Here is a 17,230-nt window from a genome sequence, read left to right as displayed (position 1 = left end):
CATATTATGCATGACTGTGTCTGGCAGTTATCTATATTTAGAGAGCAAGAGGGAAAGATCGCTCACTCGAGTTGATCTAAGTAGATCTTTGTGAAACTAAGCATGGCAGAATGGTCTGGAATTTGTGCTGATGCTGACAGAGACCCAGCAAAAATCTCAAGAAGCTTTATTTCCAGTATTATTACCCCATTCAGGTACAGAATTACATTAAAGACACCCTTCAGTGCCCTTCCATACCTGGTCCTGCCTTGGAATTGGGAATCCTGTATGGAACAAGGGAGTTTTGGGTCCAGGGATCTTTGCCAGTCAGAGACCTTTGCACTTTGCTGTATCCATGTTGTTGTTTTACCATTGTAAAATGATATACTTATGTTTAATGATGTCTAAAATGATGTAACAATCTTTTTATCTTCAATCACAGTAGGCTTTAATAAAATGCCAGCTATAACTTGGGGCAGGAAGCCAGTTTATGTGTAAAACAGGTAACAATTGATGAAAGACCAGTGCTTGGCATGCAGCCACAATCCAGGTAAGGGGCAGTAATTTGAAAGCTTAGTGAAGCCAGATGAACCATTTGGAGCAAAGCACAAGAGAAAGTTTCTTTCCCCTTCTTTCTGTCACTGCAGCCTCCCAAATCCCAGCTTCCCTATCTGGAGGAGAAGGGTTTGCTACACGAAACTCTGCTAGGTTGTAAGGCACCTGCTCCTTCCCCAAACCTCACCACTTTTTTACAATGCTAACCAAAAAAGTAATTTCCATCCCTAAAACTGAATTCTGATGCCAGAGCAGGAGGGCCCACAGGCCATGGGTAAGCAGCCAGTTGAAGGCAACTTAGGATGGAAACCATCATCCCTCCAAAGATGTGTCCCTGAGGAAGGGCTTCCTACCCACATCCAGCTCAAACATCCCAAGCCACAAACCATGGCTGCTGCCAAGAGCTGACCCCACCACCTCCATAGGTGACCATGGGCAGGTACCAGCTGTGCTGTGTCCCCTCCCAAAGCCAGGTGAGCCCCCTCAACGTGTCAGGACACAGCCTGGTCCATTGACATCACCTCTTCAATTGCCACATATCTGGTGTCTCTTACAGCTGTTCCTGTAAGACATGATTACACTTCAGGTGGGGTTCAGTCCTTGCTGAATGAAGCAGCTACTTCAGGCCTTCATTTCTGCATCTCTACTGACTCTCCCTATCTATGTGACTGTCTGACACCAATTAACTTGGTTTATATTATTTTTTTAAATTAAGATAAACACACACTATACAGAAGCAGATGTATTATCCTGGACGGTTACTACACTGCAGCACAATTCATTTGAAGATTCAGAACCATTTCAATTAATCACTTGCTAAGATTAACACCAGACAGTCAGCATGGACCCAGAGACAGGGGAGTAATGCTTAAATATTTCCAGTTTCTGATGTGGTTTCAGTCTGGTTTTGAAAAGGATCTAAAGCAAAACCTCAGAGGAAGCTCATTGCTGTGACATTACAGGAAAGCCACAATTTTACAGCAATAACAGCATCCCCAAGAAGCGAACTTCCCCCTAAAAAAAAACCAAAAAACATAGTTGGAGAAGATGATTTTCTTACAGCCAGACTGTACTACTACTCACTCCTTCAGTAAAACAAACAAACAAAATTGCCTGTTGTGCCAAGACAGTTTGCTGCTATTTAGAGGCAACAGCTGGAGGCAACACCCGGATGCTGAGTTTCCACATCACACCCCTCCCTGCCCGGGTACCACTGAGGCACAGCCTGTAGCCTGCAGCATGTATGGCTCCCCCTCTGCCACCCAAAAGCCACCCAGCCAAACACAAACACACAGTTGTTCTCCAAAACATCCTCTTCCAATTTGCACCCTACTGACCGAGTGGTTTGAAAGAGACTGAGACATTTCAAATACCCTCCAAGGCAATCACCTGAAACTGAAAAGCAAGTAAGGCAGCTTTACACTTTCCTATAAACTCTGCCATAGTTTGTAAGGAAGGTCCAAAAATGATAGAACAAAAATGACATAGTTTCCAAGCCCACATCTGTCCTTCTGTCTCATAGCCAAGCCACATATGAGTATAAATACCTTATTCCACATTTAAAATATTTTCCCTGCCCTGTCACTGCACAAAAGTCTCACAAAAGAAGAAAGAAAAGTAATTATTTAAGGGAAACAACCAAAGGATGGTTGAAGTGCTCCAGGGTCCCAGGGGCTGAATTCCACAGGATGGACCCATCAGTTCTTCCAATGGGTGCAGGGTCCCTCCACTGAGGCTGGATGTGCCTCCATGTGCATCCCAGCCCACGAACCTTAGTTTCTCTCTCAAGCACCAGCCTAATTTCAAGGGAGAGGATTCCTGTGCCCCAGCCACACAGCCATGCCACTCTCCCAAGGCTGGGAGGAAGATTTGAGCCTCCTTTGACTCAAAAACAACAACTTGTGCGTCCAACTTCTTGGCTTAGGTACACCACTTCCAACAGCAATGCAAAGGATGCTTGGGGTGCCTCCCACAGCTTTCCTGCAGTGATGCTGGGACTCCTCTGCAGCCCCAGCTCTGACAAACTGCAGGCACTCAGGCAGGCATGGGTGATGGTTTCCCACCAACAGCTCTCTTGTTGATGTGCAAGCACCTTAGATCACTTCTGGGATGGCCAATTCATCCCTGCACCCCATAGATCCTTTTGGGAATCTCACATCTGCTGCCAGGGCTCCTGAGCCCTACAAGGACTGAACAAACATTGCCAGGATTATTTTCATGGGAGCAGAACAACATCCTGCAGGACAGAAATCCAACCCACATGACACACACCAGATGTGAGCCAGCAGCACCTCTCATTTCCCACATGAAAGCTGGGGATCTACCACATCTGAGATGGGAGAAGCCTCACCCCTGTGTCTGGCAGGATTCCCCAGAACAAGTCTCCCCTCTGCAGCTCCCTGCTCTGGGGAAAGAAATCCTCATCCCATGATTAGCTCCAGGATCCACATTGTTCTTGTCCCTTGCTCAAGAAAAGCTCCCAGCATCTCCCTGCTCAGGTACTGTCATTTCAGTTCCCAAAAAGTGCCTCATCCAAGAATATTCATTAACAAGAGTAATGAGAAAAGGCGACGGAGGCAGCCAGATCCCATGTCTCCCAAGGGATCATGCTAACACACCCATATTTAACTGCCTACAAGGATGAACACTTTCTGTGAAACTTCTGCCTCATGTGCTTATTTTCATACGTGCAAAAAAACCCCTAAGCAAAAACCAAAGCGGACAAGCAAAAAAGCTACGAGCAAACCAAAGCAAAGACACCTTGAAAGCGTCTCCCAAACCTGGCAGGAGATCAGATGGATACCAGAAAGAGCAGAGCCAAGTCTGCCTGCTTGGGAGATCCCCCACGGATGCCCACACCTCCCTGCCTTCCTGATGGAAATCGGGTGCTCGGGCATGTGGGGGCGAGCAGTGCCCACCACAGCTCTTTCATCTCAATAGTTTCAGGTTTTATAACTTTAGAATATTATGCTGGTTTTTTATGCTTCTCATGCTTATGCCCAGAGGAGAGGCAAGATGCAGGCACAGTATTTTCATCACAGCTCCAAGCACTGAGCAGTTACCTGGGCATCAATCTGACAGCAGACAGGGATGCATTTTCCTTAGCTGCCCACACTAGGGTTTGCACAAATATGGGCATTTTTAAGATCTATACATATTATAAGCTATAAATTCACATCTGCAGCTGTAACATTGAGTCTACAATACACAGGCACACAACATTTATTCCAAAAATTGAATCAATAATTGAAATTTCCACTTTGATCAAAGTGCACGTGGCATGATGAAGACTCATGTCAGCATTGCTGCTCCAACATAAAAGGGTAAGTATTATTCAGAGCTAAAAGTAGGGGAAGAAACTCTCAGTAAAGGAATGAAATACAAAGGCTGACATGGAGCTCATGAATGAGACATCACTTCTGTAGTTGTGCTGCTTCTCAGCACATCAGATTCTGCAAAAGTTTTCATTACACCATAAATTCTGATTTCAAAGCCATAAAAAATCTACAAGATAAAAATTAATTGTACAGTTTCTTAGGGAAGGATATTTTTTTCCCCTGGGGAAAAAAAAAAACCAAACCATACATCAACCAGCTACAGCATACAGACAATACACACAAGGCAAGAGCTTAAGCTACTATTAACATTGCTGTACTTACTGCCTTTAAAAATGATCATATTACAGAAAAGCACTGGCATGAACCATGCCACTTGGATATTTAAGCTCTTCCATTAATTAACCAGAAGTGAAACAGGACCCAGGACTGTAGATCATTAAGTCTAGTTCCTTGTTACTTTGAGTAACCATATTATAAAATTCCCTTCTTGAGCTGAATGAGCAGCATCTAAAGAAGAGCATTTACTTTTTTTCACTCCATTTGTAAGAGATTTTGGAATCCTTATCCTCCGATCCACACAAATATTCTTCTTGGTTCCCGCTCACAGTCACTGACATCGCGCTTTATCCATCTTTTTTTTTTTGCCACTGGTGTCCTTTAGGTTAAATAGCTTTCTCCCTGAGTCATTCCCACAAACTTGCAGTGTACAAAGGAGCCTGGGATAAGGACAGAACAAAAATAGTACAAAGACTGTACAGTACTCTAACTGAAAATGGAGGCATTGAACCCTGTCGTATGGAACTTCAGATTTTTAGAGCTTTTCCATTTTTTTTTTAACACAGGCAACAAACCAGAGGCTAAGGACACACAGTGCTTCATTTGATCTATGTGAAGAACTACTTGTGATAACCCTACACCGAACAGAGCCTTTGTATTATTCTTACTGTAAGTGTCATATGTAAAGGAAAAAGAAATTAAGCCTTCTTCCCACTGGAATACATATTAAAATTATGAGTCTTCAGTTATCAAATCATTACATGCAATTTATATTCAGCCACTTTTAAAACTCAGAAATTAATAAAGGTATTATACACTGAAGTGCTAACAAGATAATTGCCTTTAGCTCCTGCTCCCAGAAGGCTGAGCTCAGATTTAGATCAGGAAAAATCAGAGTAAGAGCTAATGGTGTGGAGCCATTGTCTCAAAAATGGCCCAAAACTGATGCATGTCACAGGCAGGGTGACATGTCCCAAAGGACAGGACATGCCACTGGCAGGGACCACTGCCCACCCCAAGTAGCCATCTGAGTGGGGAGTCCCCACAAGAACTGCCTCCCCCTCTCTATAGGATGCAGGTGCTCAGACCAGGTCCCTGGAGGGAACCAGGGTGCCTACTGCCCTCCAAGCACCTCAGGAGCCCCACATGTCATCCCCCAACCCGCAGGGACTTGACTGAAATACCTGCTCACAGTATACACATTTAGAAGGAAGGGCAGAGGAATAACATTTTTTTAAAGACTTCAGTTGCTCTAGGTCTTAAGTGGAGACTGAAATCCAGTAAAAGCATTTTAATTCATTAAACTATTCATGAAATTAACTTAAAATAAAATAAATTAATAAAATAATGTAATTATTTTCCAGTCTGAGCCTTGACCACTGGAGTTACTGTTGTCTAAAGCACAAATATATTGTGCTAACCAGTATGGTCAGATCTGATAATCCCAAGTATTGCTCAATTATTTAGTACCAGGTTATAGTTCCTCAAGATGTGGCATCCCCCTAAGGATAGCCTGTTCTTTAAAGGGCTCTGCCTAGATGTGGGTCAGCTGCCATTGCCAGCCTTGTGCAGAAAGGACCTGCTACAACTTCATGGTAGAAACACACATGGGGAAGGGCATGGCCATACACACAGCTCATGTGGAAGGACACACTGGGGCTGGGCAAGGCCACTGAGAACCAGACAACACTGCAGGACCTTCTGCTGCAAACAGGATACACAGCACAGCAAGGCACATTCTGCTCTTTCATGCATTTGTCCAAATCTGGAGCGATTTCACCAACTTCTACAGATTTACATCCACAGCAGTATCTCACCTACTTTAAAAGTCACTTACAGGACCAAAAAGGCAGATATACTTCCTAAATGCTACATTTCAATTGAAAAGTTGTCCTAACAATTTTTTTTTTTTTTTTTTTTAGAGAGAGGTGGTGTTATTCTTGTTGTTACTACCATTATTGTCTATTTATTTCCATCTACTTCTACTTCTGCCCTAAGCTAAAGGCAAGCTGTTCCATTTAAAAATTGAGGACACAAATGGGAACCAGATTACATCTATCCCAAAGCTGCCAAAAAGCAATTGCTCTATGAAACCAAAAATCCTCCTGGGATTTTTCCCAAATCCACAAAATATTCCTGAGCACTAAAGTTTCCACTGGGACTGTTGCATTAACAGATAGTCTCTGTGCAAAAACCCGAGCATGCAGCCGTCCTCCTAATGATTTCCAGGACAGGGAGGCTGTGCAAGGCACGTACTTTCTACCTTAGCACCACATAACATTTGTACCAGACTCAGCCTTTAAAGAGACTTACACACTTACCAGTGAAAAAAAAAAAAAAAAAAAAAAAAAAGGCTTTGGCAACCACTAGGCTTTCACCAGGCTTTCATTTCCCAAAGCTGCAGTGGTCAGCAGTAACATCTCCATGTCATCCTGAAACCTCCATGTGCACTCCCAGAGCCCAGCTGAGCCTGACCCCCCCCTCACATCCCTCCCAGAGCTGCTGAAGGGATCCCTACAAAGCCCCTCCCGTGTGTCTGCACTGGAAAAAAGCAATGCCAACAGCTCGGTGCTGGAGCTCCCTCCATGCATCAGTCCCTTCATCCAGAACACTGATGTGTGGAAGGTTTGGTCAGATTGCTGTGTGGGGCAGAACCCCAGGAACTGCCCCTTCACCCACCCATGACACTGCAGGTGTGTGGAAATGAAAAATAGGAGAGCAACCACTGAACCTGCTGGCATGGGGGCTTCAGAGGAGCAGCCCAAGCTGCTCTCCTAAAACAGCCAAATGCTTTCTGAAAGAAAAGGGGAAGCAAAGCTCTGCTGTCAAACACTGGCAAAGAGCAAACGGGAGCGACAGACACCAGGTCAGAGGAGGAGGACAGACAGACAGGTGATGGAGGAACTCTCAGCAGACCCCCTCCACAGCCTGGGGAAACTGGAGGGCCAAGCCCCAGCAACTCTGGGGCATATATCCCTCCCTATTTAACAACGTAAACCCACCCCTCTGGCTTCATACTCTCATACCACTGCTCCAGTCAGGGTTAGGGATGAAGAAGGATGGGCAGGATATGGTCCCTTCATGCAGGGACACAGCCTGCAATCAGTGCACCCCCAGAGAGGGTTTTATTCTGGGCTCTCACCCACCTGATATTCCCTGCCCTCACCACTTGGGCATTTCTCGATAAGGTATTTATAGGACCCTTTTAAGAGGTTTTCTGGACATTAGAAATAGCCACATAAATATAATATACATTAATTATATATATTATATATTATTATTATATATTATACTAATATACAATATAATATACATATAATTATACATATAGTTTTTATATACACACATATAAAAAGATAAATGTACACTGCATGGCTTATATGTATATGTAGGCATATATATATACATACATATAAATACAGTAACATATAGCTACATATTTTATATATCGCTACATATATGTAAAAATACAATAAAGCTAAAATATTTATATGAAAATATTTATCCCCATGCAGACCTGTGAGCAGAAACAGCCCTGACAGCTAGCAGTGTGCCAAAAACATTAGAGGGACTCCTCATCTTCATGGCCACCCCTTTCTCAAAAAGCTTTTTAGGTTTAATTTTATATAAAAATGACAAAACCTCAGCTGAGTGGGTGCCAGTAGGTCTGGCAGATGCCTCAACAGGCAGACCCTGGAACCTGCAGCAGCTGCTCCCTGCTCCTGGGACATTCACACAGCACCAGGAAAGAGGGAAAAAAACCCTCTTTCCATCGCAAGAGGAAAAAGACCCAGCAGCGACCTTCCTGTATTTAAAATTGTGTATCACAAAGCCTGGCAAGAGGATTTAAATGAAATTCACGTGGTTTTTTTTCTCCTCTTTGAATTTTTTTCCCTTCATTTAAACGGGAGTTCATCTTTGTTCTCCCTGCAGGGATAGGAAGGTTAAATATAAAAGTTCTCTCTCACCATCCCCCTACAACAACGACGTGGGAAAAGGCTCTCTCGGCTCGGGAGGCCCTTCCCGATCACACCCTGCCTGCCGGCGCTGCCGCCCCACGCTCCGCGGCCACCATCGCCCCCTCGGCGGGGAGGAGCGGGCCGGGAGCCGCCGTCATCCCCACGGCTGCTCCGGGGCGGGGTGGGGGAAGCCGGGAGGCAGGGCTGGGGCCGAGGGTGACAGCCTGGGCAGAGAGACCCACGGGGACGCCGCGATCGCCTCTGCGGAAACACGGGCGGCCGCCCCGGGTCCCCCCGCCGCGGCCCCGGCCGCTCGCTCCGCTCCTCCCCGGGACGGCGGGAGGCGGCTCCCCCTCACGCCTGACACGTTCCTCCTTCAAAATAAACTGCAAACATCCCGAATCGAGAGGTGGCTGCTCCACCGCTCTCCTCGGGATCGCTCACCCGGCGGATTTTGCCTTTCCGGAGTGGAGAAAATTCTCAGAAGTACCCGGGGAGGGCTTAGAGTGCGGAGGAACATGGAGTATCCCGCGGCCGGTCCGGATGGGTCCGCTGCCCAGCCCTAACGGTGCGGCGCGGCGCGGCGGGGGAAGGAGAAACTCGCCCCCGCTCCCACTACGGGGCAGGGGGGAGGTCCACGCAGCCCGGGAGCACTTGGATCTACTGGGTCCAGGAGCCTGCTGGGGCTGCTCAGCAGCCCGTGTCCTCCCGGGGGAGCAGCGGGGAACATCCCCGGGGCAGCAGCGGGGAACATCCCCGGGGCAGCAGAGGGGCACATCCCCGAGAAAGCACTGGGGCACATCTCGGGGGAGCGGCGGGACGAATCGCGGGGGAACGGCGGAGCACGTCCCCGGGGGAGCGGCGGGTCGGCTCCCGGCCCCCCACCGGTGCAGCGCCCGCTTCTCGCGCGGGTGGATAGGAGCAGGGCCAGCCCGCAATACACACCGGTACCGGTACCCATGCACCTCCCGATACACCCCCCGGCCCACACGTGGACAAAGGCACAGGCACTCCCACGCACACGGGCGCGCACAGATACACACACGTGTGCACACGCGTGTACGCGCAGACACGCACTTGTGCGGTGACACGGAGACATGCAGACACGCACGCACACACCACACCAACCCCCGATCCTGCCGCCGTTACCTCCACCTCCGCGCCCCGCCGCCCCGGGCACCACCTTGGCCATACGCGCCGCTCCCCGCCGCCCCCGGGAGCGCTCCGCCGGCAGGGGCGGGGGCAGGGGGCGGGACCGGTGTGCGGGGCGGGACCGGTGTGCGGGGCAGGGACAGGGGCGGGGCCTGGGGCTGGGGGCGGGCCGGGGGTGTGGGCAGCGGAGGGGTCAGGCGGTCCCGGCTCCTCCCGATGGAGGGGGGTGGCTGATGGGCACCCGCTGGGCTGACCCTGTGCTTGGAGCAGCCTGGTTTGGTGGGAGGTGTCCTGCGTCCGGACTGGGGCTGGAAGTACGTGATTTGTAAAGTCACTTCCAACGCCAACCGAATCTGTGATTCTGTGGTCCGGGGATGACTTGGCCGCAAGTGTATGGGGCCCCCCAGGTCGGGCCAGGGGCTTCGGTGGAGCTTTGCAACCCCAAAGGAAGCCACCATCAACACCGGGATGCTCCCAAGGGTGAACGTGTGTGGCAGGACAGCTTCCCCACTTCATGCTTGAGGGTGCTTGGGACCTAAATCCCATTCTAAGTAACAATGCAAACTCTCCAAATCCCACCCCTCACCTCTCAGGCTTGGGAGTTACCGAGCTGACAGGAGTTACCCTGAGTCCCAAGCCCGGGTTACCCCTGGCATCATATGTGTTTTCTAGGAGTCCAGCTTCTTCCCCTACACATGGAGCAGTGAGTGGCTGTTCGGGGAGCAAGTGAGTTGTTTCCAGCCAGTGAGGAGCTGGGGCAGCTCCCCAGTTCCTAAATGCAGCCCCTTTCTCCTCCTGCCCACCCATTCCATCATGAGTAAATGCACATATCCCTTCATCATCAAGGGATTTATGGCTGGTAGGAAGAATACAGGACATTTGTCAGCTCAGCGTTTCTTTGCCATTTGGCACATAAAGTCCATGGGATGCATTTTCATTAGAGTTGTAGCCACTGCTTGACTCCCCAGCCCACCCTGGGCCTACTTCTTATTGACTGGCACAGGGGATAGCATGGGAGATCTCCTTGAGCATTTGCACCACCACTTTTCATTCTCCTCCTCAGGGCCATGTAAGCACAAATTGGGTTCACCAGCTCCTCTGCAACCTTTTCCAGCACTGCCCCACAGGGTAGACCTATATTGATGGACTGGAACTGCCAGCATACTGCTTGGGCTTCCCACCTCATTGCTCCAACCTCCTTCAGTCCAGCAAGATGCCCAGTGAAGCTCATTCCTCCCTGCTCTTAACACGGACAAGTTTTTAGGTCCAAAAGGGACAGGTAGTGCCAAAAGGGTAAAAGCAGCTAGAAATGCAGCGACACACTGAAGAGGAGTATGCCCAGTGCCTCCACAGCCCTATAAAGGGGCATGACAAGATGGGACCCATCCTGGTGCCATCACCACAGGGCTGGATGGATGCAGAGGGATCAGGCAGCTCCAGGTGCTGGGAGCATGCTGTGAATCACAGCAAACTGTGATTGCTTTTTTCAACTGCAAAACTCAGCTTTTCTCAGAGGTTGAGTTTTGCTTGGGTGCAAGACACAGGGAAACTATAGGATATGGGAAGTGGGCAAAGGAGAAAATAATATTGGTGGTGAAGCCAGGTTTCTCTGTTCCCTTGTCTGCACATCTCCCGTGGCAGCAGTTACCCTGAGCAACCTGCCCTGTGTGAGCTGAGCATCCTCAGAGGTGCCCTTCCTTCCCTGCCTGCTTTCAAGGGGAGGTGACACTCAGGTGCTGTCCCTGTGGGTCTCTGGAATTTTGACACTGAGGCAGCCATTAGCTTTCTCCCTTACCATCTGGGGTTTTGCTCAAGCAGGAAAGCAGAGATTTGCAAACGTGCAGCTTTTAAGGGGGAAAGAAAGGGGAACCATCACATCCTTGGCCTCCTCAGGGCAAAAAACACAGGCTGGTGCTTAGGGTACCAGACCTGGACAAGAGAGGGATGTTCAGATATGACTTGAGTATCTTGGAGCAAGTCAGGCCCAAATTAAGGTTTTCAAATGCCTAAATCCTCTGTGAAATCCGGGGGACAGGCAATAGACATACACCTCAGTTCCCTGGAGGAACTGGCCTTCAGTTTTTGAGATTGTGTATCTGCCCTCTCCTGTCTCCCCCCGAGACAGATGTTGGCTTTGCCACAGGGAAACTGTGAAGCTGCTCAGCTGTAAATGAAGGTGAAATTTTGCCCTCAGGTTGTTAGGTGCATGTTCACATCACTGGATGAAAAATTTGGACAGGGCAACTGCTTGCCCAGCCCAGTTAGAAATGGCAACTCAAGCACTACTTTTTGTCATGCTCTAACTTTATCATTTGGCTGGACATAATAGGACACATGACCATTTTGGTTATTCTGCTTGACAGTCTATGTCAAGGGGGACTGGGCCATCCCAGTTCAATCTGGCAGTACTACCCACAGCCAAACAGACCCAGCCTGGCCAAGGGCTTATTTTGTTTCTCATTCTGGCCTCACAGTCTATGCTTCCCTTTTACTTATTCCTGTGTGATGACCAGTGATGATTTTGGTGCTAGAAGAACAAATATATCAAGAAAAAGGATTATCTGCTGTCTTGTCTTTCAGTAGCATCTCAAGGACCTCATGAACCATGCTGTTTCCAAGTCTTTTTGGACAAGGTAAAAGTGTCGTTTCTCTTTTACCCAATTTAATTTTTTTCTGGTGCATGTTTCCAATGATTTTTAGAAGTCCTTTTCCTGTTTGACTCTATTTGATAAACTCAAGAGGGCAGCTTGGAGAGGGTGTTCTCTAATCCCTCTGTGGTTTGACACACCTGGTAACTGCTGGGGAGCTGTGCTTGCCCAGGAGGGCAAGGCAACAGTCTCTGAGCCTTTTCCACTTTGCACCTCCAGGATTTATATATATATATTAAAAATATATGTATAAATATATATTGTTCCCCCAATGAATTTCAGAATAGCTCTAATACATATATATTTATATATATACAGTGAATTTGGAGAAGGAAATAATTTAATTCTTCTACCTCTTTTGGTCTTAACCTGCTGAGCTGGGGACAAGTCCAGTTGTCAGGTCAGCAGAGAGGATCTGACAGTGCTGTCTCATTTCATTACCTCCCTTCAGCTTCTCCCCTGTAACTACACATCCAGGTGACACACATGACCCTCAGGCTGGACGTGTTGTTTGTTATACCCTGCTGGGAAAGTAAACACCACTCATGAATTTCCCAAGCACTTCATAGTTCTGTGTGGGAAAGGAGAAGCATTGAGGACAGGCTGAGAGAGTTGGGCTTGTTCAGCCTGGAGAAGGCTCCAAGGAAACCTTATAGTGCCCTTTCAGTGCCTGGAGGGGCTACAGGAAAGCTGGGGTGTGTGTGTGTGTGTGATTTTCACAAGGGCATGGAGCAATAGAACAAGGCATAATGGGTTTAAGTGGGAAGAGGGGGGGCTGAGGTTAGATATTAGGAAGAAATTCTTTACTGTGAGGGTGGTGAGACACTGGCACAGGTTGCTCAGGGAGGTTGTGGCTGCCCCCTCCCTGGAACTGTTCAAGGCCAGGCTGGGTGGGCATTGGAGCAGCCTGGTCTGGTGGGAAATGTCCCTGCCCATGCAGGGGACTTGAGACCAGATGATCTTTAAAGTCCCTTCCAACCAAAATAATTCTATGATTCTATGATTTCCAGGTGCCTCCCTGGTTCAGGCATTAGCAGCCCTGTATCACACAGCATCCCTATGCCACCCCAAATCCCCCATGAGTAGGTAGCTGTGAGTTGCCAGACCCAGGGCTGGGCCACTAAGGCCCTGCAGAGGGCTGTGGCCATCCCAACCCACATCTGCACCCTGCTATTGATGCTCATTGCATTTGCACCTACCCATGCATGTAATCCCGTGGATTCCTAACACTGCAAGCAAACAAATTATTGTCCCACTCCACTCCAACCCCAAATGCCTGCACATAGTTTTACTTCTTGCTGTCACTGCTGCTTTTGCTGACAGCTGATGGGCAGCCAGAGAGTTACAGCCCCATTAATGCCACCACTGGGGACAGAACAAATAACCATGACACAATGCTGAGACCACAACAAGAGATGAATTCAGAATAAATTGTGTAGAAAGCTTCACTCCGGCAAGTTTAGTAACAAAAGGCATAGAGCCTTTGACATGAAGGGTACCCTTACCATTACCTCACGTAGAGATAATCTTATCTCTTCTTGATAGTGACCAGATTCACTCACCCAACACACACATGACATTCCAGCAGAGACCCTTCTACCCATCCTCAGCATCCCTGAAGCATCTCTAACTGCTGACCAGATGTGAATCCTCTTGCAGTGTTGGAGCAGCACTTTCAAACCCACATCTGTGGAAGTTTTTTAAGGAAACTTGCTACCAGGCAGCCAGTGAGCTCAGCAGCTCAGGGACCCCCAAAGAAACTTTGTCCTGATGAATTAACAGCCAATGCTAACATTTTCACAGTGACAACTGTACATGTTTATCAGGTCCCTCTGATACACACTGCACTGTATTTGGAGGAACAGAAATGTCAGCACACATCTGTTTTTCCAGTTCTGCCAAAAGAGCTTTCATTTTTCTCTGATAATTTGACCTGTTTGGTTTCTGGCAGAAAACAGCCAGGCAGAGCTCTCTCTCTCTGGATTCGCTCCAGGACGGCATGAGGTCAGGATAACAAAGAAAAAGAAACAGCTGGATGGCTACAAAGTGGTGAGAACAAACAGGGAAGGGACCTGAGCTTTTTCTTTCCTTCCATTTTTATTTATCAAATGGGATTTCATTCCTGGGCATATTTATTCCCCTGGCAAATGGTATCACAGAAGCAGAGAAGAAGAGAGCCTCCTCCCGTGGGCTGACCATACCCAGGGTGCAGGTATAAATAGCCCAGGCAGCTCATCCCTCCTCTGGGCAGCTGTCAGGAAATGGGAGGCACACAGGTCCTCAGGGTTTCCACTGAGATATTGCATCTCCTACACAGGCATTTTCATCCTGATTTGGCAGGGGGGGTCACACCCCCACTCCTACTTTATTATTTCTTTTCATCACATTCTCGTTAGCCTACCCAAGGCTTCCCAAACTGGGGGCTTTCACCTTGCATTTTTCAATCAGTCTTTTTTCTGGTATTCAACTAAACCACTTTAAAGCAGCAAGAAGAAAAATTGCCAGTGGGATGGGAAGGAAGTAGACAAAAGGGGAGGGATGAAGGAATGGAAGACAAGGAGAAGACAGCACAGGAGGGAGATGGCAAAACAGTCTGAATATGTTCAGTGTTCAGAGACTTTCTCTCTCCCTGACCTCACTTTCTCCATGGCCAGAAATTCCACCCCAGAACTTGACAATGAGACAATGCAACATTCCTCTGCTGGGCCACAAAGCAAGTATAAGATGTACCATTTTAATAATTTACAGAACAAAAGGAACACAATAGTCACTGTCTGATTCATATCTGCTGAAATCCAGCAGCCAAAGCTGTGGGAGAAGGGAGACAGATGAAGAAAGGAAAGAAAGAGGAGGTGTGAATTTGGTTTGTTTTTTTTCTCAGGTTAGTTGCTGTGGACCTAAAGAAAACCAAGAAGGATCATGCTGAATTATACCAAAGTATGAGACCCTGGTGTCCTTTCTCTGGTGTTGCCTCTGGTAGATGACTGCAGTGAAAATATAAGGAACACTACAAGTGCAAATGCTGTTTCCTCTAGTACATGATCCTATTTCCCTTCCCGAGCCAGAGATTGTAGCTGCATCATCAGGACGCAGAACCCTTCATTGCCCTTTTTTCCACGATGTTTCCTAATCCCTTTTGGAGTCCATTCATACTTTTGGCACCCTGGACTTCCTGTGGCAGTGAGTTGCACAATGTAATTGTGTGCTGTCTGAAGACACACTTCCTTTGGGTTGTTTTAAGCCTTTCCTTATTTCACAGAATCACAGATGGCTGAGGTTGAAAGGAGCCTCTGCAGGGCATCTGATCCAACTGCCATGCTCAAGCAGAGCCACCTAGAGCCAGTTGCCCAAGACCATGTCCAGATGGCTTTTGACCATCTGGATGGTCAAAAGAGTCTCCATCTCTCCAAAGATGGAGACTCTACAACTTCCCTGGGCAACCTGTGCCAGCACACAGTGACCCTCACTCTAAAAAAAAAAAAAAAAAAAAAAAAAAGAGTTTCCTGATGTTAAGAAGGAACCTCCTGTGTTTGTGTTTCAGTTTGAGCAGATCATTGTCTCTGGTCCTGTCCCTGGGCACTGCTGAAAAGAGCTTGGCTCCATCCTCTTCAGATTTTATACACACAGATGAGGTCCTCCAGAGTCTTCTCTTCTCCTGGCTGAACAGTCCCTGCTCTTTCACCCTTTCCTCACAGGAAAGATTCTTCAGTCCCTTCACCATCCCTGTGCTCCTTCACTGCACTATCTCCAGTATGTCCATGCCCCTCTTACACTTACTTGCTTCTGTGTCATTCATAATTCTTTTACTTCTACAATATCCTCCTTGAAACATCCCTGTTCCACATCATCAAGCTGCAGTTTACTCATTGTGTGTTTTCTCAGAATCTGTTCTGTCCCTTGGTCACCTCTGCCTCCCTTGCCTGGTGCTTCCCCTTGGAACCTCAGCACTGTGCTCACTGTTCAAGATCCAGATGAGCAGTTCACTGACCTACACAGCATCAGCCCACAGAGAAGTTTCCAAAGGCTGGGCATGGAAAGCAGAGCACTGGGTTTTAAGAAGGGGAGAGGAAAAAGAGTTAAGGAGCCATTTCCCTGTCATTGTTAATTCCATCCTTGAAAGCACTGGCATGGCCAAAGACTTTGGAAACATGTAGAAAAGGAGGATATGAGTAATAGCCAGTACAGATTCAGCAAGAACAGAGCTGAGCAGACTCATCTGATCTTCTCCAGTGAGGTAATAAATCTGTAGATGTGGGGGGAGGTGCAGATGCCATGGATGTTTGCCTATAGCAAGTGCTGTGCTAGTGTGTCATATGCTGTCACTGCTAGCAAGAGAGGGACACCTGGACTAGGAGCCACTATGGATAGATGGCTGCATGATTGGTCAAAGGGTTAGTTACTCAGGGCATGAAGCAATGCAAAAAATCCCTCATAAATCCGGTACTGGTCAGCATTTCCAAGTATGACTCAAAATCCAAGCACAGCTTTTTAGGTTTGCAGTTGACAGCAGGCTGGGAAAAGCTGCCAGAAAGTTAGATGCAGGACTAGAGGTCAAGGCAGACTTGATGACTAGGAAAAAAAAGATGTGATCCAGTGATCCTCCATTGGGATCCTCCTCCAGCCCCTGCACAGAGGCCAAGAAGCTCTCAGACTGATCTGTGGAAGGGCTTTTCCTTGCTTATGCCTGTCCTTGGAAGCACAATGAATAACTGGCCTAAATTAGAGAAATTTAATTAGACACCAAGCAAACATTTGCAGTGTAGTGAAGCACTGGGGTGGATTGCCTGGGAAGGCTGCTAGGACAGGCTGGTTCTCCAAGGTGAACAGGTCCCCCATGGGGTGATGGGTGAACAAAAGGTGTTCCTTCTGCCTTCAGGCAGAGGAGAGGTGCAGCTGGCCTCTTGAAGTCAGACCTGCTTTTCTGTGATTTTATGGTGCTAACACTTCCTTACGATATTGATGTTTTGTCTCAGGATGTTGTTAATATAATGCTGCTTTATTCTCTGCTTCTCTTCCAATGATTCCTGCTGTTCAGGTGGCTGGTTTGACCAGGGCTGAGTGTTTCTCAACCTATTATTCTCAGGCTCTGGATACACAACCACTTCAACACAGCATAAACCTGAGCTGATACTGGGATGGTCCTGTCCTCTCCCCCTCCAACCTGTGCTTGCTCTTACCCCCTCACTTGCCTGGCACCCCAGACCATGCAGCTGCCCAGGACTCAGGTCAGGAGACTGATCCAGCTGAAAACTCACCAGCTAGGGGGGAGACAAGAGGAGGGGTCAGTTTTCCATGACTTGTTCTGCTATCTTACATCCTTTGT

At 47.8% G+C, this 17,230-nt stretch overlaps 1 protein-coding gene across 2 annotated transcripts in view; it reads right to left on the bottom strand.

Annotated features, from left to right (window-relative positions):
• AMOTL1 (angiomotin like 1) overlaps positions 1-17,230 on the bottom strand; it is a 69,543-nt gene that overhangs the window by 47,904 nt on the left and 4,409 nt on the right. The window contains exon 1 of one of the 2 annotated variants that reach the window (XM_071733979.1): positions 9,257-9,369. The exons of the other annotated variant lie outside the window; for it this stretch is intronic. Within the exon in view, the coding sequence (XP_071590080.1) occupies positions 9,257-9,299 (43 nt within the window). The 5' untranslated portion in view covers positions 9,300-9,369. Of the gene's footprint in view, positions 1-9,256; positions 9,370-17,230 lie in introns of those variants that run through there. 2 annotated transcript variants of the gene reach the window in all.

This window comes from Heliangelus exortis, chromosome 1 (assembly GCF_036169615.1).
Source record: "Heliangelus exortis chromosome 1, bHelExo1.hap1, whole genome shotgun sequence".
Taxonomy (NCBI): domain Eukaryota; kingdom Metazoa; phylum Chordata; class Aves; order Apodiformes; family Trochilidae; genus Heliangelus; species Heliangelus exortis.
The sequence above is the reverse complement of the archived record's forward strand: the minus strand, read 5'-3'. Positions and strand labels throughout refer to the sequence as shown.